The sequence below is a fragment of the Mercenaria mercenaria genome, chromosome 5, assembly GCF_021730395.1.
Source record: "Mercenaria mercenaria strain notata chromosome 5, MADL_Memer_1, whole genome shotgun sequence".
NCBI classification, from domain to species: Eukaryota; Metazoa; Mollusca; class Bivalvia; order Venerida; family Veneridae; genus Mercenaria; species Mercenaria mercenaria.
Window position 1 is genome coordinate 36,516,651 of NC_069365.1, and position 26,444 is coordinate 36,543,094.

General features: G+C 33.3%; 1 protein-coding gene across 1 annotated transcript; it reads right to left on the bottom strand.

Moving 5' to 3' along the window:
- Positions 1 to 1,874: 1,874 nt before the first annotated feature.
- LOC128556966 (patched domain-containing protein 3-like) lies at positions 1,875 to 25,076 on the bottom strand. The gene is made up of 4 exons (XM_053543206.1): positions 24,665 to 25,076; positions 6,789 to 7,818; positions 5,429 to 5,629; positions 1,875 to 4,016 (listed from the first exon to the last, which is right to left on the bottom strand). The coding sequence occupies exons 2-4, from the start codon at positions 7,801 to 7,803 to the stop codon at positions 2,623 to 2,625; spliced, it is 2,610 nt and encodes an 869-aa protein (XP_053399181.1). The 5' UTR covers positions 7,804 to 7,818; positions 24,665 to 25,076; the 3' UTR covers positions 1,875 to 2,622.
- Between the last annotated feature and the right edge of the window lie 1,368 nt (positions 25,077 to 26,444).

Sequence of the window (26,444 nt, forward strand, 5' to 3'; positions counted from 1 at the left end):
TTATTTTAAACCAGGTTTAATGTGAAAACTGGTAATTGGGTACGATTGAACAGTAATAAATATAAAATTCTACAAAAAAACATAAGCAGGAAATGCGCTGGAGAGTCACATCTTTGCTTTAGATATAAATTAAATAATTGTCATTTCTTTTTCTTTTTTCTTAACCGTACAAATTCATTTCGGATATTAAATAAAATCATAGCATGTGTAAGGTCGTAAAACCGCTACAGAAAATACCTTCGGGTTATCGCAATATAATACATTATTGCATTATTTTGCAATGTTTTTTTTTAAGATCTTAATCCTTAATGGTATTACGAAAGAGAAAGAGAAAGATAGATTTTGAAGTCTAATTAATCATTCAAACAATTCCAAAAGCAACACTCTTCTCAATGGCTGAACCTCCTTTCTGAATATGTTTTTAAACTAATAGAATATGCAAAAAGCTTATCGAACTACTGAGAAAACCAAACAGAATGAACTAGAAACTAGCGTCTGGTAGATTATTTGAACTAAGATAAAGTTTGAAGAAATTGCATGTCTAATTTAAGCGATACGTAGGATAAATGGATATGCAATTTCTTGGCATAACACTAAATCGTGTGTTTGGAGGAAGAATATTATAAATATAAATATTAAGCAGTGCAATGCTTGCGATACAAATTAATTCTTCGGGAAAATACACAGGGAAATCGTGAAAGGTAAGTAGGATATTGTATGGAAACATAACTAATCAACAAAAGCGAAATTGGAGGGATATGATGACCCTTTATCGCTCACCTGAGTACAATTGTACTCAATTCGCAAGGGCAAATGCCTCACACCTCACTTATCCGATCTAGCAAATATTTGAACGGGAAAGAGACCTCATTCAGTTTGGTAAACTCATTCTATTAACAATGATAAGGATCATTTAGTAATGAATGCTCACAAGCATCAACATAGTAAAATGTGGATATTTTTTTGATAAAATAGATACAAATAACTATGGACATATTACTACGATCCGACCTAATGGTGATCAATCTAACAGAAGACTTTATAGATATAGGCATTCTTTGTAAATATGAATAGGATTGGAGAAGAATTAACAAAACAATGTATACAATTAGGCTTGTTACTAATCAGTGCAATGAAGAGTCTTTCAAGTCAAGTAAGTAGTTAAAGAGAAGTAGTCCGGACAAAATTTATAAAGAATGACAGTAAAGGGACCATACCGCCACTAAAATCTAGCCTTAGAATTGAACCTTTTCAGCTGGAATCCCACGATGAGTTTCATAGAAATTGTCTGGACAGAGTTTTGTGACAGACGGATAGACAGACAAACGGACAGAGAGACAAACTAACAAACAGCACAAATCAATATATATCTCCCACATATGGGGAAACAAAATTAGCTACTTGTAAGTTCACAGAAGTGTGTTTTTTTTAACGGAATGTAAACAAATCCATCCGCTGTGTTCTGGCCATAATATACGAGATATGGAGATGTATCTGTCTCTTCCTGTACGAAATTTTACAGCTGTAAAAGACCTGTATTTTTGTTCAAAATAACAGTCATGCTTATTCCAAATTTACACCTGTAGATTTTATATAACAACATTGATTTCACAGCTGTAGATTTCAATTTACAGCTGTCAAACGACTGTAAAACAGTTCGAAATATGCAAATGAGCTACACCTGTAAAAAAAGTTACAGCTGTAAAAATGAAAAAAGTTACAGCTGTAAAAATGCCCAAAAGTTACAGCTGTAGAAATATTATAGGTGTTGAAAAAGAGGGCATTATTTTAAGGGACGAAAGTAGAGGGGCAAAAAGTTTTAGGATGAATTGCAATTCTCTAGATAAGGTAGTAATTACTAAGAAAATGCCAAAATAAATGATCTAGTACGTAAAGTATATGCGGTATGATTACAGTTTAGCAACAGTAAAATTCAAGAGTAGGATACAAAGTAGGTTACATATGCAGACCTTGTTTATAAAACTTTCTTTGTCAGTCATGAAAACATATGACAATCTTGTTATTATTGTTTTAAAACTTATCGGCTTCCAGTATAGAGTAAATAGTTAATGTATGTACTTATACATGTCCTTTTACAACTATAAAAGATAATTGAACATCTGTACTTACTCTATACCGCTTTAAATTCCAAAATTTTACAAGATGTGATGTCTGTGTGAATTTCAGTTATATCCCGCCAGAATGCATTAAAGATGGCTGACAATACTCATGTTTCCCTCCAAAAATGTTACAGCTGTAATTTTGAGACATGACCATTTTACAGCTGTAACTTTCAACAGTAAATTTTTTAAAGCTGTAAATTGAGACCTTCATATTTAACACCTGAAAATTTCAACTGTATTTCTGATCATTTTTCCACTTACAGGTCTTTTACAGTTGTAATTTCAAAATACAGGTCTTTTACAGACATTTTACAGCTGTAAAACATGTTCTTTTTTCGTACAGGTTAAATCTAATTTCGTCATAAATCACAGATTAGCAGCTTGTAAATCCATGTATGGCGAACAGTGTGTATCTGAAAAATAAATATTTTAGTGTTCTTCTTCACCGCATATACTGCCTCAGCTAACGGACGTTGAATGCGTTTTGATCACTTTTATTTCAGAATACGTTACTTTTCGGAGTATCCATATTTATTTCATCTACCTTAACATCAACCATAGACCCCGTCTTAGAAATGGATGGACCAATAAGGGAAAGAATAACCGGAAGTAAGAAAAGTGCATGGAGAATTCCAAATGTAATAACAAGGCTCATTACTTGGAAAAAGGAAAAGAAGATGAAAGATTTGGCTGCTGCAAGCATGATTACTCCTAATATGGAAGAAATAGCCCCATGAAATATTGGAGCCCCTGATCTAATTATTCCAGCAGTCATCCGATCATTTCTGTTTTGACCACTTGAAATCATATAACCATGGCAAATATGTACCGCAAAATCGACGGAGAATCCAATGCTCATAATAATATGAATCATTGTAATAGCACTTAGGGTAAGATCGAGAAATGGAAGAAAACCAAATATTCCAACTGTAATCATAGCAACAGTGACTGTAACGTAAAGAAGAAGGAGAGGATGTGGCATAAATATACACGTTACAAAGAAGACCATTGCTACAGCTATTCCAAGCGTTTGGAGAGTCTGGGATAATATTGCTACATACTGTTCGTAGAAAAGGAAAGCCGGAGAAAATGCAAACACAGGCAAGGAACTATCGGAAACTATCTCTCTCATTTTTAACATAAATTTTCCTTGTTCTTGGGACTGAGTAATACTTTCAGACATTACATGGATTCTCGAAGCTGTGATACTCTTGTTACTGCTGTCGATAATAACGTCATTTTGGAAGCGGGTATTACTAACAATGCCAAGAAACGTTTGCAATCCTGCGATAAAATTTTGCTCCGTTGAAGTATCATAATTTGAGTCCATCTTATATGATGAGAGCCAGTTTATTTCAAAATTATCCTGAACGGTATCTTCTGCTTTTAATGACTTAAGAAGCTCATCGAGCTTATTTTGAGTTGCAGTATCTGAGTATACTAGAGCATCGTCAAATATAAGGGAGACAGATGTTCCGAGTGGAAAATTAGAATCTAGATCTTGTCTAAACTTGTAGTAATATGATGATTCTTCGACAAGATGTTTTAAATCAAGACCTTCTTCCATGCGAGTTACACCCCAAATGGAGATTGAAAGGTAGGCTGCAAAGCTAACTAATATGAAAATTTTTGCTGGGATTGGCATTGTCAATTTTGGAATAAGCCATCTTGGAATCTTGTCGAGGTAACTTTCAGATTCACTTTGATTTTTAGGTCTTCTACCCGTGGAACACACAATGGAACAAGTAGACTTTGTAATTGTTTCCTCTTTAGGTTCGCTCATTTTGAAGCATGTCGCGAAATGACGATTTTCTTCCATCCTCTTCTCGTTAATGGCTATACTTGAGACGAAAATTGTTGCTTGGTTTATGTAGCAGAAAATCACTGCTATACCTGCAAAAAGTGAATGGAAAATTTCTAAAAGGATCAAAAGACCACAATTAAATCAAAATGCTCAGGCCATTTTTTATTATATTTAGATTACGTTTCATTTTGTGATAATGAAAACACTAATAATCTTGTAGTTATCCCGCAATGACTGTTTAGGTGAGATTTGTTTAGCAAATACACACAATTCATTTAGCATTTTTCCGTTGATTTCTGAAATGTAACAATAAATGATATCTTGAAATCCTTTTCAAGTTGCCGTTCAGTACGTAATCAATATAGTTAAGACTGGATAAAGAAGTACACGTACATAATTTCGTACAAAATCATTTTAGATATACACCTATTTGTAACAAATATATACAATGTACTATATGGTACGTGTATACAATCTGCCAAGGTTGGGTAAGATTTAAAACATGTAAAATTAACATCTAACCATAAAATATTTTAATGAAAGATGGGCAAAGTATAGCCTTAATTGTTTGATCTACTGGGATACTCAGGTGTGTTTTTAAAAAATAGATCAACGATATAGTTTTTCATTATACTCGCAACATTACAGGAAACAGAACGAGGCTGTTTTACTGAATTAAATCTTGCTGTACTAAGTGCTACATGACTATAATTATGTAAAGTCGCGGAAACATGCGACAACTCGTCCGATCCGTGTTATGATCATCAAATTCAAATACCAAGTAATGTGGAATAGGTAGGGTAAGCAAAATCATGGAAAATGCACAGGTATAAAATGTCTATATTTGATAAAGAATCATGTCGAGAAATTGTGAGAAATACCGTTTACACAATGAATAAAAGGCTATTTATAATTTGTCTAATTATTCACCTTGGTATCTCTTTAAATGTATATGTTTTAATATCAAATTGTTTAGATCAATCAGAACGAAGCCTTTTTTAACCTTATTACATTTTGTTATGCAGTACTATTGCATTTATTTTGTAATTTATAATTAGTTATTAAAATATATTTTATATGTTTTCTATTAAAATATAAAGAAAACTACAAATTCTCTATAATTTAACTGCAGTCAAACCTGCTTATTAGACCACCTGTAATAAGCAAAAAGCTGTGTTATAAGACCATTAAGTTTAGGTCCCTTTATAGTTCATTTTATATAGACTGAACTTGCATCAAAATACCACCTGTCTTATGGGACCACTTTTCACTCTCCCTTAAGTAGTCTCTTAAAAAAGGTTTCACTGTATTTGATATTTTCCAAAATCAACTATGGCTTTGACGGCGACCTTGCGATATTATCAATACATAATTCAAATTAACAAGTTTTGAAACTTCACAAAAAAGGAAGAAAACAAAGAGTCTCCAGGAATATTTAGAAAAAAAAAAAGATTTAATTAATGAAATTACACAGAAACATGAGTCACATAAAATTTCTTACCGCTATAAATACAAAAATTTCGCACACTGAGGAAAATTGAAGAAGCGCCAGCAGCAAAGGCTAACAGGTCTGTGAGAGATGTAATTGTAATGGATACGCCGCTGGTTTTCATCGTCTCTCCAATCCGAGCCTCAACGTCGAGTTCGTAATCTGCGTTTGTAATTCCTGACATGAGCATAAACATGTCATCCACTCCGATACCTGTTGGTATTTAGATAAATATACTGTTATGTTATCATTTGAAAATTTCGTTTAATAAACTGAAATTTTAAATCAATAATCAAGTTTATATGATGATGTTTTTAAAAACTGTGATGAAAAGATTTCAGATTTCTCATTCTTATGTAACTTTTCCAAGAATGCATGTTCGTATGGAAATAAGTCTGGTAAAGTGATTAATGAAACCCTATGAAGTGTAAATAACAGAGCAATTACATGTAGGAGACAAGAGCTGTCGGAGGACATAAACATGCAACAATTCAACTGTCTTGTCTATTGAATGAATTTGAAGGTCGAAAAAGGGGCACACTTTTGTTAAAATGCAAAAAGAATTGTGTACAATGCATGCCAGTTAAGCAGAACGGACACGTATTTCTGAAGTTTCAATCCATTCCCATTAGTGGGTACTGAGTTGCTAGCTTACATACATAAACGTTACCAAAAATTGATATTAAGTGGAAAAAGGGACATAATTTTGTAAAAGTGCAAAGTAAAGTCATGACACTTGTGCAATGCATGTCAGATCATCACAGTCACCAACTATGGTGAGTTTTTATCCCTTTCGATATGTGGGTATAGAGATATCAGGTAACATACAAAAACCAAAACTTGCGAAGTCGAAAAAGAGGCATTAGTTTGTGAACATGCAAAACAGAGTTGTTACGGAACATGTGCACTTCATGTCAAATTATCAAAGCAAACATTTGCGTGAAGTTTCAATCAATTCCTGTAAGTGAGTACTGAGCTTACAAAATACTTAAACAAAAACGCAGTTATTATGGGCATTGGATCCCCTGTCGGTTTTTGTGGTAGGTTATAGCAGTGAATAAGTATGTGAAGTTTCAATCCATTCCCAAAAGTGGTTACTGAGATATCGGCTGCCGACTCCGATGCAAGGGCGAGTCAAACAGCCCTGCAAATGTATTCGAATATGGTGTTTAATGCAGCATTGGAAACAAAAGATAATTTTGACTTTAGACAGCATTTATATAACGAGTGCGCCCCAAGTCAATTTGTTGATCTGTTCCCATTAACCAAAGCTGGAATTTTAAATATCTTCCCTAAAACAGCTCATTTATCATTTATACTTGACTGAATATATACGTGTCTTAATCAAAGAGTGATTAAAGTAACATCCTACCTATGATTAAAAATGGCATTGCACCAACAATGCTGACAAATTCAACACCGCATGCACTTACTAGTCCAAATGACGCTAATATTGCAAGTCCAGCTGCAACCACTCCCGCAAAACCTAGGTTTGATCTTTGCCCAACAACATCGCATCGTGCGGTCATGGTTGCTATACAAGCATAAGTTATCATTATCGTGAAAGTTATAGAAAAAAATGTTATATCACCGTTAACGTTATCATTTAATTCTTCACTTAGTGAGTCTGAGTGAGAGTAGGTAATCTCAAAATCGTCCGAGGAAAAATCTTTCATCGCCTTCAGGAAAGATTCTTGCCAGTTTTTAGCGGAGTCGATGAAATATGAGGAATCCGTTCTCAAGTTAACTCGGAGAAGTAACATCGTAGCCGATTGAAGAACACCTGAATTCACATCAGCTCCGCCAACTATCTGCTCGTAGTAGACGGGACCTCTAGTTGCATGGGTATAATATGGAAACTTTATTTGTGTGTTAGTGTTGACATCATTAACGAACTGCGGATCTACAAATATATCTCCGTCGATCGCACAGTTTCCAAAGCTTCTAGCACATATATCATTTAGAGTCACTGTCTTCCCATTACCGTCTGTGGTATTAATTGACAAAAGATTGTTATAAAGGGAGCTGAGTTTTGTAAGAAATGTACCATCTAATATATTTCCACCTTTCGGCTTAACAATAACCTCGCCATTTCGTCCCAGATCTGGCATTTGATAATTAATGAAGTTAGATCCACTCATATCTGGAAAAATGTCTTTCAGTTTATCGCTATCTTTACCGGCTTGGCTGTTTATAGGAGTATACACTTTTTCAACTTCAATCAAAACGTTAAGTCGTAGCATACCTATACCTAAAAGACCATTTATAAGAATTGCTATGACAATAATTTTCCACGGATGCCTAGCGACGAATTTTCCGTATGCGAAAAAGACAGACCCAATTTTCTTCTCAACCACATCGTAACAAGTGTTACACGTAATTGCCATACTGAATGAGATAGGCTGAAAGAAACAAGAAAATGAATATGAATACTATGGGTAATATACAGTAATGAACGATTACATTATGTTGCTGGATACATTTCTTTATCTGCGAGAAATGCGTATTACGCTTACAGGTCAGCGCTGATGTGCTGACTTTAAAAAAGTGTTGGTTTTGACAATGCCTATGTTACTTCTAACATGGTTTCAGAAACGGAAGAAGTCTGAATACCAATCCAGTAAGCACTCGAAAACAATCAACTGATCCCGGCATTTTCCAGAAGTCATATTAATAATATAACTTTACTAGTAGAACTGTTGTCTAATGCTGCATGTCTGCCTTGGTTACCTTTGCCTGTAATAATTGGAAAAAAGACAAATGTAAACTTCCGGTTTACATTCTTTCGGTTTTAAAGTCATAAATTTTCATACTGGACAATCACACTTCCAAAATGTAGCATATGAACAGTTCGCAAATCAGTGTAGTTCAGATTTAACTTTAAAGGAAAACAGCATGATTCCCTAACCTTGAAAATTTGCCAAATAGCTGATATTCATTTTAAAAGGGAGACAACTGTTCGAGAGTAGAATATATAAGTATCGAGTGGTCGTACGGAACAGTACGGAACAGTACAGTAGAACATGTAACGGAAAGAGAGATTGTTGGTAAAGATGTTTATGTTTTTCTAATACTTCTGTGTTTTGATGATATGATCAACCTCGTTCCGTCATTGCAGTCGGATAATTTTTCCTTTTACTGATAGTCTAAATAAAAAGAAAGCATGTTTCTTTGCAAATCTTTTATCTAAAGCTTTAAAATATTATCTGACAATCAATTTAATATTATTGTGATCACATTCTACCGCAAATAGCTGTATTACAGAAGACAACATATTAAAAAGGAATTACATGGATATACTAGTATGCCAGTCTATCATATTTGTAATCAAATAAAAGCAACTTACGAAAACATTTTACAGTTAAAACGCCACTATTATGTCTGCTGTATAAGCTCCGTAGGTACAGTACATAATTAAGAATCGAGAGGTTGCAAGTTTGATCTTCGGTTGAGGTGAATGTTTTCTGCTATGATTTATCTGAAGCCATTCGTCCTCAACCATTGATTTATGGTTGGGCGTTACTAGCGAAGAACAAGTAAGAACTGGTTCAGTGCTCATGGATACTAGTAAGATTGAATGACCGCCGTAAAATAACTGAGAACGCAAAAGACAAACATTCTACGTTTTATCTTAAAATTTAAATTTGACTAAATAATTCTGTAAAAATGTTCTTGGTAACTCGTATTTCTTCTAATATTGCTGAATATCGTTCTATGTGCTGTCGTTATATTTTATTTTTGAATTTTGGAGATATTCAAAATAAATGTCCTATGGCGTACTCGAAATGGAAGCGCTATATGAAACGGAAAACGCGATAACAATTGTTCAACGGGTTGAAAAATGTCTACACGAAGTACTATAAAACACAAAGTCATATGCAAATATCTTCGTATTTTTTACTATAATGGGGGAGTGGGTGTATCATACTAAAACAATATCATTAAACACAAAAAACTAAAACAAAATTGGCACTGGTGAGTAGGGTAGGTGTGGGTGTAATGTGGGTTGTGATGGTTGACAGGATAGAAAGACACAATATCAAGAAACAGAATAAACTAGAAATAATAAAAACAGTTTTTTTCCCATTTTTATGGCGCGTGGGGAGGAAGGATGTTGAAAGATGTGGGGCGTGGGAAGGGGTTGACGGGATAGTATTGTACTAAGACTAAGAAAATAAAAAAGTATTTTTTTTCGGTGCTGGTGGTGAATTGGGTAGAGAAGGGGTAGGAACGTGGGTGAGTTTGTACTGTCGGGGTATGAAGATACAATACCATGAAACACAAGGGACTAAAAAATATTATTGATTACTGGGTTTGTTAGTGACCCTCCACAGACATATATGGGGTCAGAATGAGAAATAGGGGGTGGTGGTGTGTGTGTGGGGTGGGGGGGGGGGGTATTTAACGTGTATAAAAGTGTATAAAATTGGCAGAACTTTATCAAAATGAAAGCAAGATTTATGGGATATATGTCAGTCAGTTGGTATCGCTATGGGAAAGAAGTGTGTAATGTTTAATTTAGTTACTGAGAAACTAACTGACTGACAATCACAGAATTCTGATGAAAAAGTTGGCTAAGCACAAACGGAGCATTTCATCAAAGTTATAGAACCTATACCATTCTGTTGGTGTTATCATGGGAAAGGCGTGTATGAAGTTTCATTAAGTTGTTATGAGTAATAACTGCTAAGTATCGTCTACATACGACGCCGACGCCGACGCCGGATGTATCGCAATTGATCTGTTGACATTTATCGTGCCGAGCATTTATTACATATTTTGCATGAAGTTATGCTAATAATTTTCCAAAATTTGGCCAGTTCTCAATTTAGTGTTTCTAAATATCATTGAATTGATTTCGTTTTTTTTAAAGTAACACCATTTATATTACAAAATGTACATCTAAAACATGTCATAATGTCAGGACAAATAATGCCTATTTTACCATTAAAATTCTTATCAAGCTGATAACACATTCAAATAAGAGGACTTTAAATAATAAATTTATCACAGTTGCCTAACGTACTGAATCATGGCTTCATACAAATTTCATTAAAGTCTGTACAAAATCATCAAATGTGAATTTTAGTAATGCTCAGTCAAATGCACAAGTTTTTAATTTGAAATGTTGATGAATATATGTTCTAAATTTTGTGTGTAAGTTAAAAATGAGGTACATGTCTTTTCATGTAAGAATATAACATTTGTAACAACTTATCCATAAAGAAACATAATTATAGAAAATGAATTACTATCGCCGATCACAGACCAGCCAGTCCAGCCTGACTCGTTTCAGTAAAAGCTACTCCAATACATCTATTTGTAATAGGGAAATGTATATTTTGTGCGGCATAAAAACGCCTTGCATCCGACAAAGTTAACCTCGATATGTTAAATGAAATTCAAGCACAATATGATGCGCATGCGAGTAATGTGGAATTTAACGATCTTAATAACGCTTGTTCATATAGATGAATTTACAATTTACACTTGGTCCGTTTCTTAGTAACAGAAGTAAAATTTCGCGCATGCGCACTGTAACCTAGGGAAAAAGGACATAGCAGCTTTAAACTTATATCACATTTCAATCAAGTTGGTCAAAATGATAAATTATAAGTGTATGACAAAGACAAATGCATGTTATCCTTTGAACACCAAAGCTTCAATGCTCAAAAGTGAGAAACTTTGACAAATGCACATTATAAATGTAACTTATTAAACAAGATTCAAAGTGAACAGGCAATAGACTACTCTCTAGTCATACAGACTTTCAATTTGACAAACTTAAGTTAAAGAAAAATGATAAAATGATATACTCCATCAGCTGAAAGATGATGTTTTATGGACATTGCATAACATTATCTGACAGAAGTTACGAACGCGTCGCAATAAGCCTTCTTGATAATATCATTAATTGTAATATTTATTTGTTCAAAAAGAAAAGTTTTTCAAGAGTAATTGAATAAAACATTTCATTTCCGTCCATAGAATTTAAAAATTACTACTTTTCGACGAGGTTACAGATTCACCATAGCTGATGTTCCACCCCCACACACCTACAGAGTCCCCTATGCTAAATCTGACTTAGGCGGACACAATCTGCAATTTGATTGATCAAATAGCGATCAATTCATTCCGTACAAAGATAGTCGTCATCATAAAATTGCATTGTTTTATGTATGCTTTAATTTCATTTCAAAGTCTAATTGAACGAAATCAAAGGGTTTTGGTGTAGATGGTGGTGGTATGGGGGAGTTGGGGACCGCAGCGGTCAAATGTAACGGGGAAGGAGTTTTGGTTGGGGTGTTCTACATTCACATTCTTTCTGATCTGATCTGATCTGATCTGATTTCTTTTTGTGGAATTTAAGTTCATTGTTTCCCTTACGCTATTTATTGAAGGTTGTTGATTTCTGCGCTCGGTATATTTTCTAGAGTTAAATGATTATATAAAGAATAGAAAACAAGATGGTGATTTATTAGGTATATAATAATATTCTCTTAAGTTAATAAATCCCAATAGTGATTAAAATGCTTTAAAAGATGCAGATCATATGAACATCATCATTAAAGGAAATTTCCATCAAACGTCCAAAGGATCCTTTTATAGATGTTATTTACAATTTTAGATATTGTTTGATATGTCTATTTTGAATGTAAGAAATAGTCCTGACACGGCATATATTTGTACGAGTGTGTACTAATTATGGCATTAACGACTGAAGGGCAAAAGTTAGATAGGTCAGTCATATCAAAGACATCTTAATATGTTTCAGTAACTTTGATGACCAGGTGTTATTTGGTGACATCCTCGAAGTCATAAACAAGTCCAATGTTGTGATCTGTACCACCAACTTTGAAGGTGACTTGTACTTTATCACGACAGCTGCATAATTATTACATAATAATTTGGGATCTGCAGCAACCTGTGTTAGTTTCCCGTGTTTTTGTACCATTGCAAACATATACTGGTTAATCAGTCGTCAGCTAATGGATTTGTTCGAGATTATATAGCAACTGCTCAGTTACACTTATTTGTGCTCACAGAATTCTTTTAAAACACGGTTTTGATTTTCACTGAAGATAGTGTTAAATTTGATTTTCTTATTCTCGTTGCTCAGACAAGCGATATTTTGTATAAATTTAATAAACATTATTTGGCTAAGGAATGATATATAAGAACTATTGTATCATATTTATCAAAAATAAGCATTGACAAGTTTATATTTTGCCAAAAGTCTTTAGAAATGAAATTTTATAAAGTTATTATTAACTGACCCTGCCTGTCTTGGTCGCGCAACCAAACTATATTTAAAATACATGTACATGTAAATCAATTCCAAAGCTACACACTCGTTTAACAAAATACCTTTTATTTCAGATAGTTGAACATTTCAAATGCAAATGCAAAACTAATATAAACTGAAATTATATTAAAATCAAAGAAATAAGCCGCTTTATAAATATTTTCATATGGGGGTATGTGAATTAAAAAAACCATACAGAGTATACAAAAACTGAAAATGTCATAAAATGTTGCTTCAAAGTGACTGACCACCTGGCGGAGGAAGATCAGAGCTGGCACCTTGATATAACCACTTTCTTGGACCACACAAGTACGTGAGTTAAGTGGCATTTCAATTCAAGTTATATTATCATATTATTTTGAAAACCGTATTCTGCAACAAAAGCATATGATCAGGATAATCATTATAATGTATCTACTACTATCTAGTCAGTTTTGTTCATTAAAGACACACGCATTACGAATTGTATTACTTGTAAAAAAAACTTTGTGATAAGACCACTCCCTTTTAAAGAACCACGGACGACCTCATCATTGAGATCTATTGTAATAATGTTCAAATACATGTTCATGCATCTACACTTGCTTGTATATGTACCAGCAATTAGTATAAAGACTATTATTTATTTAACATTAACATGTTAAGTTTAAAAAGCCGAGTCTGCTACCTTGGAAAAAATACATAAGAATGTGTTAATTTGACCTCCCTTCGTTGGGTTTGAACTAAGCACAACATAATTAAGTTTTGGTTGTTTTACTATTGAAGATTCATGTTTATTACACAAAATAAAGAACAATGAACTATCAGTATATGTCTTAGTTCTGAATAGGCAGTGCGACATGTAACATTAAGGCTATGACACATATCGGTGGCACAAATTCCTGCGACGTTTAGCGTTAGAGATGTGACATATACCGGCAGATTATTTTGCGACGGTAGCAATGGTTGCGACAATTAACGTAAACCTTTTAACATTTCACGGCGGTTCCAACAGTTAACGGTGCCGAATTGAGTCTATTGACAGTTACACCCTAATTCTAAGTTAGCCGTCGTTTATTTACGTAAGACTCGACCTTGTTTTAAACCACATCTAACTATTATATACAAAGCTCTAATAAGAACACATATTTGGAATTTTCCACGCGAGCTTAATCTTTTACCCTTAATTGTGTGCACCTAAATTTGATCAAGGAGGTGTTTATGCTTTTACCTTTAATTTAGTCATGTCAGGTATAAATGCGTCTTTTCATCCCATGTTTACGGATTTCGACGTTGTATTGAATACATAATGCACTCAGTAAAATGCAAATACTTAAATGGTTTACCCTAGATATTTTGCTGCTTGTCTTTTTGTCATGTCAAGGAGGGAATTTTTGGTCATGAAAGTTGAAATTGCGGTTTGTGACACGAAGATATAAAAAAAATTCCATATAAGAGGAAGTCAGCTTTCCCTCATCCCATCAAGCACTGCGACAGTGTTTTTTTTTGTAAAACATCGCGACGCAGTGAACTTCACTCAAGGAACATTCCAGCAAATTGTAATAAAATCTGGAAAATATTTGCAATGTTCCTGTGAATATATATGAATTAAAACTTTAAAAGCAAATTAAATTATTCAAATTTTATACACACTAAAACGTTAGCGCAATAAAGCTGAATTATCAAGGCCTTAAATGATTTATGAGATATAAATAGATTTTAAGTAAACAAACAAGTTAATAATAAATAACTCGTCTGACATTTTGTTTTCATTGTCATGTTTAGATGACATATTTGAAGATATATTTGCTTGTGTTTCTAATTTTCCCTCAATAGAATGCGGCAAATTAATGTAACACACTATTTTGTGAAATCAAAAAGTACCAATAGGAAATACTGTAATGTATCAATACGGCGATTTTAATAATAGGTGTTCTGATAACCTGGACTATATTCCAGGTATTGGTCATCTGTGCCAGATAGAGCTGTTATAGATCATGGAGATGTTTTAACTGAAGTTTTAAGTATTGCAAGTTTTGTGTGTTTTAAACGGGAGGATACTTCAACAAATGTCTTCACATTTGTAGAACCTCAAGGTACGTCTGTGGTTAATTATTGTTAAATGCCTTATGAAAGCCTGTCAATGTTTATATACTTTGATGTATTGAAAGGTACTGACGGGTACTCCCAACTTACTCAACCAACGGGTACACCCAACTTAGTAAACTAGAAGTGCCAGATCACTAATTACTGAAGAGAAACCTAAGTTTGGATGATGCTGGCAGGAATTGTGCTCCGTTTAAGTGTAATATGGTGTATACCAAAAGACTGTATGGTACTTAAAATGAAGGTCTTAAATTTTTGGCAGATCCCGAGGTTCAGAGGGAGGTTTTTCATACTATTGATCAGCTAGAAAGTGCTGTTGTATCACAGGTGGGTCTAAATGAACATGTGATAGGTTTGTCAGTATTGTTTATGCTGAGATATCTTCTAACCTAGAATAAAAAAAAGATCATTATATCTGCTTACAGAGAAACGGCTAAGAAATTCAGGGTGGATAAGCCGCGGTGGTCTGAACATTTTACAGTCTTGTGGACTAACCTCTGTAAAGCATGGCCCAAAGGTAATAATAGTAACTGGCAGGCCCTCAAACATGTTTATGTACTGAAAAGAAAAGCATGTGATAGTAGTGTTCAGACAGCAACGAGACTAGACTATGTTTATATAAATCCCAGTTCGAATTTTAGGCGTAGTCTTTTTTAACAGACGTTTTGTAAAATCGTACAATTTATTATGTAAAGTCGCTTACAACAGTAATTCAAATACATAAACATAAAAAGTTACCGACGTTTACAGCCTTGATCAAGACATACGACCTAAAAGACCACAGTTATCTGTGGCAAAAGTTGCATCAACATGTGGGGCTCTGTGTTAGATCCGTGCAAGTAATGTCATCTTTATTAAATTATATAAAAATGTTAAATGTTGTGTACGGCTGAACGGCCATGTTTTTAAACTCAACACAGAGAAACTGGATATTGTATATCGCCATACGTATTTTAGTGTTGTACTAAATAAGTTTATGGATTATGACGAAAATGAAGAAACTGTAGCATTGTCTGCCTCTAGAACTATTGGTCTTGTTATCTCTAAAGGTAAAGCATTTTAGTGGTGTTTACTATTTTACATTAACTAAACTGCATGATTTCATATCTTTGCCCATTATCAACTACAGTGCTCCTATTCTAGGTGACAAATCTTACTCGTGCATTAATGCAGTGTATTACAGGGCCATGCGTTATTATTTTGGTGTTGGAAAGTAAACACCAAATGTAGCCGTAAGCAAAGAGATCGATTGTTATACAATGGAGATCAGTATTTGGACAATATATTAGCGTTCCGAATATGGATAACAATAGTATTAACAAATAAATATAAAGGGTGTAAAGAAAGATCATTCAAGTTAAGGAAACGGCTATATCATTTTATGTAAATGTAACATACAATGAGAATATCTATAAGCATGTTTTTGGTTATACTTCTGGTTAGATGATAGGACATTCGGTGCTTATTTGCCCTTATTCATATATTTTTGTAGAAAATGACATTTTTCAATAAATTATAAGGGGATAGGCCCCTTTAGATTTAACAGAACACATATGTTGCAAAATACTTAGAAGTTACTTGTTTATTTTTACATTACAGTAGTTGAATTTGTTACATAATCATTAAAGATTTTGCAAAAATGTCGATGTCAGAATCGATTTCTTGTTTATTTTCAAAAGTTGAATAATGAAATAGGGAATCAGATGGACACATTATATGACAAATATCTTATATCGCAAAGCCGATATAAGTAGCGGCGTGGTGCTATGGTTAAATACAAGGAAGAATATCCAACAGGGAAAGCCACGTTCTAAAAACGCAGCCTCCCCAAACGCGCACACGATCAACACACACACACACACACACACACACACACACACACACACGCACGCACGCACACACACACACACACACACACACACACAGCAAACACAAAGGACAAAACAAACAAATAAAGGAACACAGTGGGGCACCGCCTTGGAACGGTCAGTGGCAAAACCATCACTAGAGAGCTTAAGTTTATGGTGCACCTAACCTCACTCTTACCCCCACCATGTTCAAAAGTCACAGGACAGTGTAAATAAAAGCTATCCCCGCCAGGTGAAACCCTAACATACACAAAGGCAACAGAAGGCATGTAATCTAAAACACAAAAATGCTCATGTATATATATATAAATGCAATCCTTAAAAACCTAAAACGCACTACTCAATGCCTTTGCAGAAGACAGAGCAACAAGGGAAACACCCTTAAGAGCCCAACGAAACAGACCAGAAGACGGAAATCAAAATAGCTCAGTCCTGTTTGAATTTAAGAACTATTTATCATAGAGTCCTTCACCTGTTCCGTCAGACACAATCAAACAGGAAAGCGTAGTGTCCAACTGTAAAAGGGCTCAACACCAAACATGCGGCGTGTCTCAAAACATTTGGGTCATAACCTCTTTTAACAAAACGTTTAATGACTTTACTAAATACAATTGCAAAATTGCCATGACCCAAAATCTTACGAAGTTTATAAACCACATCCCCATAAAAAATGGGTTTTGATATACCTTCTCGCAGAAGTGTCTTGAAATTGCTATTGTATTTCAAAACCAAATCTGAATTACAATAGTAAAATTTAGAAAAGTATTTACGTAATTTATAATAATGGTATCCCTGTTGAAGAAGCTTATTTGTAATATATTGGTTACGTTTATTGAAATCCTCAACATGACTACACGCTCTTGCAAACCGAATTAACTGAGAAATATATATCCCATAAGATGTAGTATGGGATACATCCCGATCCAAATGGGGGAATTATACAATACTAAAATTAAAATCACCCCTTTTGTCATAAATTTTGGTATATATAAAATTGTCGTAAACAGAGAGATGTAAATCTAGAAATGAAGCAGTAGTATCCGAGTTGTTAGTTTTATCTAACTGCAGCTCCCGTGGATAAATATTATTATATTATTATTAACACGTATGATTTGTAAGCTTACGGTGCTGGTTCGAATACAGAACGAGCTGCTTTTTTTCCAGCATGTTTTGACCTGAAGAAGGAATATAGGTAAAACACTGCTAGCGAGCAAGATGACTGCTCAGATACCGACAGTGCTTTTTAATGAACATATATATACATGTATTTCATGACATGAAAAATAAATTAGATAAATAAAAAATATAATGAAAGAAAAAAAAAACACAAAAGACGATATAAAAATACCTGCCAAATAGAATAAGTAAAACTCATTTAAAAAAAGAAGGGATCGAACCTACACCGTACAAGCATAAGAATAGAGGTCTGACACATTATCCACTAGACTACAAATCTGTTATGGAATAACGCACCGTATTTAGAGTTAAGAATACTACAATATACAAATTAACACCACTTACCGGATAATACACCTGCTTTACCTGTCTTTTTGGATTTTACCAAGTACCGTTAAAATAAAATTATCGCGATCCATTAATAACTACAAATTAAGTGGTCCAATGTAAGAATGACGCCGTCTTGTCAAACAAAACTAACCAGTACAACTCGTGATTACCGGTGAATCAAACTTTTAAATGCATTTTCTACACTTTCTTACAAACAAACTGTTCATATAATATTTCTGTGTCATTGATGAAATGGGACACTGAACTTTGATACATCGATTCATATCAAGGAGAGCTTTAATTTGCAAAATATGACTGAACGTTGTTGTTTTCTGGCGTCTGAACTGCAAACTGGTACTCTCCTGGCCACTTTTTTTAACCTCCCATACCACTGATAGAATTTTGTTTTCTTTAGGTTATTGTCCCTACTAAACCCTTATGCATTAAAGCATTTGTCTCTTTTCTTGATTCATAACAAAAGCTTACATTGCAGACCTCTGCTCAACACTGTTTATTGGGCGATGACAGACAATATCCTATATTTATAATTTGACTTTTCTGGCATAACATATTTCACATATATATTCACCTGATTTAAGAACATGAAGACTGAAAAAATAAGAATGATAAGTGGCAAGTAATGTTTTAGCGAATGCAGTATAGGACATTAGACCAACGTTGGCCGGATGACGTCATATGACATTGCCATGGGGACTAGCAATTTCTATTTGTCCAAAAGAAAATATTATTTTGACATATCAACTAAATTCCCCCTTTCTACATGTTGTCACAGTTTTTAATTAAATGTAAAGAAATGAGAGCACTTTTCCGGGTATTTCATGAAGGCTTTGAGTGAGGCTTTGTCATCACAGGTTGTGACAAGACATGAGCTTTCTGTGGGCGAGGCAAAAAATCTGTTTGGGAAACTTTGACTAGTTTCTTTGATTTCCCAGCATCATTCTCAGATCTTGTTTTTTCTTCTATATTTGAGCCTAACTTAGATTAAATGCCTGCGATAGGGACTTTTGATATTCTTCTTTACAACAAAACATGTCAAGTAGCTGCTGTCAATGAGGCTTACAACCATCTGTTCACACAAAGAATAGGGCTATAGTGTGCATTCCTGCATCGTCTGCCTCACCTCTTGAACATACTAAAAAGGTTGCCTTTCAGATCACATACGGGGTCAAGTATTCTACCCATTTCCTAAGTTTCCAGGGCTGACCAGAGGTATCTTTGATAAATTGGAACCTTTCTGGTAGTTTTTGCTTCAAGCACCAGTCTTTTGAGAGCTGTAACACATAGTCATGCCCATTTTAAAAAAAAGAATTACTAGCCTTATGTTCTTAAATGACCTATAAACCACCAAAAGACACCAAGAAAAGTAGGGGTCATGTATCTTGTAAGAGAGAAATTTGTCTGGCATGTCAACACTATGGAATATCTTCCAAAACTGTCGGCTTAAATGTGGGTATGAACAACACGAGTAATAAGGTTTGTTTACATTTCTATAAATGTAAAAAGTCTCCTTGAAAATGCTACCAAAATGTCAAGTATAGGTCCACAATTAAATAAAAACAGGAACTGGCTTACATATAACATGAAAATGCCACTTTCACAGGGAAAATTTGAGGATTTTTTACTCTCCGCCATTACCTGACTAGCCCAGAATTGCTGCTTGATTACCTATTTAATACTATTTTCGCGTTTAGTATAGAAAGTTTGATATGTATGAAATAAGGCATATCGACAAATCAAGGGTGTCTAAGTTTTCTTTCTAGATGTAAAGGCTATATGTTTGTTCTTTTGAAAGTCACAAAGAACACAAAAAAGTGATATGTTGGTATCTTGTCGGAGAACCTTTATAGTCACGGGTCATACAATGTGGATAGGATGCTGGGAACTGAGTAGCACTGTACACGGAAAAATGTCGATTGTCCCGACAGACGATACGTAAAAGAAATAACTGGATTACCAAGTTTCCAGCGGATTTTCAGAATATCACTTATGTTATTGTAGAGGTTTCAGTTGAAAACCTTTTTGCGAGATTTCAATAGATATAAAATATAACATAAAATATTTTACGTTGCTCTGTAATTCATTCAGTGAGCTGACCATTTCTTTGACAATTTTTCAGCATATCTGCTGATATCAAGATATCCACCGAATGAAATCGTTTACACTGCTCGTTGCACAGAGGCATAGGAACGTGTTCTGCCGTATCCGGGATAAAGGTTAATAAATCGCTACTTGTAATTGAGTGCTAATGAAGATAGATTAGAATACACTAATACCCCAGACATCGGATATTGGATAAATATGTTTATATAGCTGGTTTTTTATGACGTGTACTGATACATATTTACATTTGTTACAAACTAAATTTTCTCCTAGAATATTAGGTACCAATGTTTTGTTATTTCAAATGAACAAGACTATAACCGAATATTGCTCATTTTGTAAACTTGAGAAGGAAACTTTAATATATTTATTTTTGGATTGTGGTCATGTAAAACCTTTGATCAGAGAAATCAAAAAACGTGCCAAGAATTATGATGATAAGTTTTATATCAATTGTAAATCCTTAATCTTGGGCTATCCAAGTACAACTGTATATAATTATAACGTGTTGTGTTTAGAAATTAAGAAAAAAGAAACATATTTATCTGTAGAAGAATTATACCCAACCAAATAAAATAAAATAAAATGATAAAATAGAAATAAAATAAATCAATTAAAATACTTGTATGCAATATTTGAATTGAATAAATTATATCCCACCAAAATGAAATAAATAAATAAATAAATAAATAAATAAATAATTATAGATAAATAAAAAATAAAGGATTTCCTTAAGTTGAACAGTAACAACTTCAATATAGAAAATCTTAATAATTTTGCAGTGGTGGGGAGGGGCTGGTAATTTCTTTTTCAAACGAACAGTTTGATATTTTGATGTTGAAATTGTGGACGCCGTGTTCTGATGTCTATGAACAACGTTTACAATGATGTTGTAGAATTTGAAAAAAAAGTCTTCGTTGCAGCGAATAATAACAGATCAAACACAATTCGTAACTCGCAGTTACCTGCCTACATGTTTTCAGGAAAAAAAATAATGATGTGAAAAATAACTGAAATTTATTTTAATTTTCAAAGAGAAAATTGGCACGTTGTAGTTAACGATTAACCTTTTTTCCAGCAGACGACTGCTTAATTTATTTAGAAGTTTCGTTATAATACACAATTACTTAAGTGTGTGTATATGGTGTTATAAACATAGTTCAATGTTAATAGCATTTTAGCTTGACTATATATCTTTTCCATAGTTTATGTATTCCTGCGTTTGATACTGCATTATTAACACGGCATTCTTGAAAATCAAACAAAATTTAGATAAGTCAAACAATGACAACTCTGAATGAACTTTCAGAACGAAAATTAGTAATTCTGTCAGTCTGTCTCTGTCCCTATCTTAAGACATCTACCATTTTACAAAAAATATATAGAGATAAATAATATAAAAATTAATTAATTGTAATAATAAGGAAAGGTGTCTGTTGAATAGGAAGGGAAGAGTCAAAAATCAAAACTTGCACGATGACAGTTATAACCACTACGATTACATTCGACATTCGAATCACGATTCTTATATCCGAAATCACGAAAACCATGATGGTGAAAACGTCAAATTTTCATATGCTTACTTTCGTTACCGCGACTTTCACAACCAATATCAGAGTTTATTAGCATGCAAATCCATGAAATGAAAATATAGAGCTCTAACAAAATAAGTCTTAGATTCACAAAATCAAAAAATCTCACAATAGCAATAAACTTACGGAGGCAGCGTTTTCATAATTGTTCCTTAATAAACAGTAATTGCTAAACATCATTTTTTTTTCCGTACGATAATAAGCGCCTACGCAATTGTCGAACTGCAACTTTAAAACATTATCACGATTAATTTTGAATTTACAACACACACATGTTGAAATTTTTCTTGTTTTTTTTTTGCCAATGAAATTAAATCAAACACGATTTCAAACTTAAAATGAATCTCATTTCAAATCGCGAAAACCTGTGGAATGACGCGTTGAGACGCTCATTAAAGACACTAGTCTTGCCACCTATCCAGACATTATCGATTGAACTATGACTGGGCAATGAAAAATAAAAAAAAATATGTACAACTGTCAATGATTAAAATACAAGTATTATGTACTTGCCAATTCCATCGGTTTTGTGTAAAATGTTCTCATATGATTAAATCTTTCTTACAAGAAAATGTATGAACACATAATGCAGTGGGCCTGTGCAATTCTATATATTAGGCTTTCAATCAAGGGCACTGCTTTATTAAAATTTCCTATCAGGACAGTCTTTACATTTCGTTTCGGCTTAAACTTGAATGACTTTTTTTTATAAATTAACACCGTGTTCTTTCTATAACGTTAATTTATTTATTTTGTTTTCTCTTGTATTTTATATACATATTGTTAAGGGGCATAATTTCAAACTACTGAAAAAAACTTAATATAAAATAATCTAAAATCTATACAAGAACAGTCCAGTGTCAATATACATATGGTGCATTTCAAATGTTCTCTTTCATGTTTATTCCCTACTGGGTGCATATTAAAGTGCAGCTCATAGTGTACACTGATCTAGTTCTAAATTGTTTAACATGTATGTTTCATTTCTTTCAATTTTCAATTATATCAATGTTGTTGAAATAATCAGCACTACTTCATCCAGTAACGTATTTCTTTGATAACAATACATAAAAATTGTAATTTTGAATTCGGATACCAAATTAATTTCTGTCACAATACATAATATGTATAATATGTGAAATTTACTAAATGTGTATAATATAGCATTTGATATTCATATTCATATAGATATATGATAAATAAGTATGTATATCTTTATGTTGTGTTCTTCATGTCTTCATTGTCTTAAAGGAAAAAAGAATCTCACTTTCTCAAACTCTGTATTATATAATTCTCTCGATACTGCTTTTATTCCTTTTTATGTAACATATTTCACAATATTTTTACATTTATTTTTGTAGTACTGATACTGAGGTTTCGTTGTTTAATTACTAACTCCAGTTGCTTGATTCGTCCGTTGAATGAAGATTACTTGTCCAGTCCTGAATTTACCTAACGCTGGGACAAGTGATTTGTCGGTAGGTCAAAGATGTTTTCAAGATATTAAGTCTCTATTTTTTCAACGGTTTCTAATATGTACATACAAAATGATGAATCTTACTTTTTTTCAGTAAATGAACCAGAAATATGTTAATTGTGGCAATATCCCGGCTTGTAAAGTTTGGCTATTTTATTATGATAATGATAATTTTTGAGTGAAATTTGTCATCATTTGTTAAATTCAAAAATCCAAAAACTGTATATTATTCAGTAATAATAGCCGCCGGTTTCTTTTTGCCACGCCGGTATTTGGCAAATTCAGCCCATATATATACGCGCTTTACAAAAATGAAAATTGTTACATTAACCCACCTATTTTAAAGTTAGAATGTTTTGATATAATGTCATTACAAGTTTTTGTAAATATGTACGAGAAAATTGCATTTGCAATGTGGCAAAACCGATATAAATGTGAACCAACATAGCCCGTAAAATGCCACAGATATTGTTAAACGAAACAAACGTACGTTATCACTATTCTTGCATTTGCACAACAAATGTGTTCTTTGGAAATAATCAGAAGGTGGTATTTTGCCCATCTCGGCAAATTTATTTAGTCATTGTTTTATATCAGAAACCAGAAAAGAAAAACCTTAAATATATCAGTTTCGTAGACATATCCGTCAAACAATAATGTAAGGGTAAAATGGATGGGTAGATTGTCCAGAATGTTGTTTTTACTTGGATTAGAGCACGGTTACACGTCAGCAAATAAACCGTGCTCTAATCCAAGGAAAAACAACATTCTAGACATTATTGGCTCACTGCAGGTGTTATGTTTTGGGTTCTTTCTTTCTTTATGCGGAATGGGGGTGGGAGAGGTTCAAAACTTGCTGTTAGACACATGGTTAAGCGGGCACCTGGGTAGAACCATCGACCTTCCGTAAGCCAACTGGATGGCTCTCTCACATGAAGAATTCAACGCCCCGAGCGAGGCTCGAACCCACATCTATGAGGGGCAAGTAATTTGAAGTCAGCGACCTTAATCCTTCAACCTTTTGTTTTCAATAAAGCCAACGTAACCTAAGAGAACGCTCTTATACTCTTACAAATGTTTGAACAATATTAATGCCTCTGTCATCTCGGGGATAGCCTTTTATTCCTTCTAATACATCTTTTAAATCTACATTATAACAACTTACTTAAGTAATTCATTTAAGTATTGATGCCGTTTCGGGAGGTTATACTGTATATAAAATCATTGTTATACAACAATATGAATTTAAAACAAAATTATCTTAATGTATATAACAAGATAAAACAAACTTACTTTGATAAAGCCTAATGCATGTGTCTCATTCAAAGTCCGAATAGCTGTGTGCAACTCTCAACTTCCTGTCCTCTTATCTACGAGCAGAAAACAAATATTGCACAAACACTACCTGGTCTTATCAGTCGTTACGTGGTTGCTACATAACAAATTTATCAGACAGTCAATAGGAAACTTCATTATTATCTCAGCTATTTGCTTTAGATGTAGTTTTTATGTTTTTAAGAATTCTGCGCAGTATTTTTGTTTTTTGTTTTGCATTTTGTAAACGATAGTACAGAACCCTTGCGGAGACATAAACAAACCTATACCATACAAATGATTTATAGTTGCAAACATGTGGTAAAACACACAAGAGTCAGACAAAGTTAATCTATTTTGTATGGTGGCATATTTCTGCAGACGATACTCGATTAAATGTTAAAGAAAACTACAATAAAAACTTTTCAAGAAAAAAATATTTCCGTTTACTTAAGTTGTCGGAAACGTCACGTTACTAAGTACTGCATACAATTGTTTGTGGAAGATTTATTTTATTTTCACGTAAGATAAATGTTAGCGAAAATTAGAATATTTCGAGAAAATTCTGAATTTCGTACTTGAATTTTAGGGTAAGCTGACGACCCTTTTTAATTGTTGCGAAAACTGTTTTTTTTTATGAAAACTATACGATTTTTTTTAGAAAATTAAAATATTTCTCGAAAAGTTATCAGATTATCACTATGCATTCGTGGGCACTATTTGTCTCGATGTTTAGATAATAGTTTTCGCGAAAACTTTCAGTAAGATCACAAAAAGGTTATTCTTTTCCTCAAAGAATATTTTATTTTCTTGAGCATTTTCATAATTTTCACAAAAGTTATGTTGGCTATCGAGTGCATATATATGTCACCATAATTTTGTAACATTTATGTTTTTTTTTTTTTTTTGGTAAGAATCTTACTTTTGCTGCAGTGAACTAGTTTCAAAGCAAGAATTTCAGCTGACTATGTTTTTAGAGATGTGTTATAGTGAGTACGGCCAGTTTAATGTACCGAAGTCTATGTTGGATTCTGTATATTATAAACAGCAAAACGCATGACTTGTGCAAAGATATGCGCGGTAATGTGTGTATATTTTAGTTGCTTGTTTCGTTATAACATTATTAATATTTTGCATTTCCAAGCGGACATTCTTAACACAAGAAAACATTTAAACCAAAGGTCAAAACGATGAAATTGCATATGAAAAAGGCTTAATCAGTTCAATATAAGTTGATGTAGTGAAATATAAAATAAATACAGAAACCAAATGCAGACTCTCCGACATTTTAATACACTTGCTATCGGCTTTAGAGAAAAGTTTGACAAAAATCTAACATTTTAGGCGAAAATCCGAAATACAAGATGCTGTTTATTGACAGATAAATCATAACATTATAAGGTACGTTGTAACCATTCTTCTATTCAAGTATTTTTATTTTTTGAATATGGTGAAATGTTACCTTTTTTATTTTTATATATTCATAGACTTCTTAGATTATAAACACTTAATCATAGACAAACCAGGAAGTGTGACATATCGAGGGTTCAACGCAATAAGGGCGTAACTACATTTTTGAAAACTTTACAAGAGAAGAAAAAAACTACTTTGTTTTCTTCTGTGTTCAGTCACATACAAATTTACCAAAGTTTTCACTTAATATTAGACATGTTATATGAAACATTAAACAACATGAATGAAATTTGACAAAATAACAGTATATTTTAAAATATTTGACTTAAGCCCTTATTGCATGATT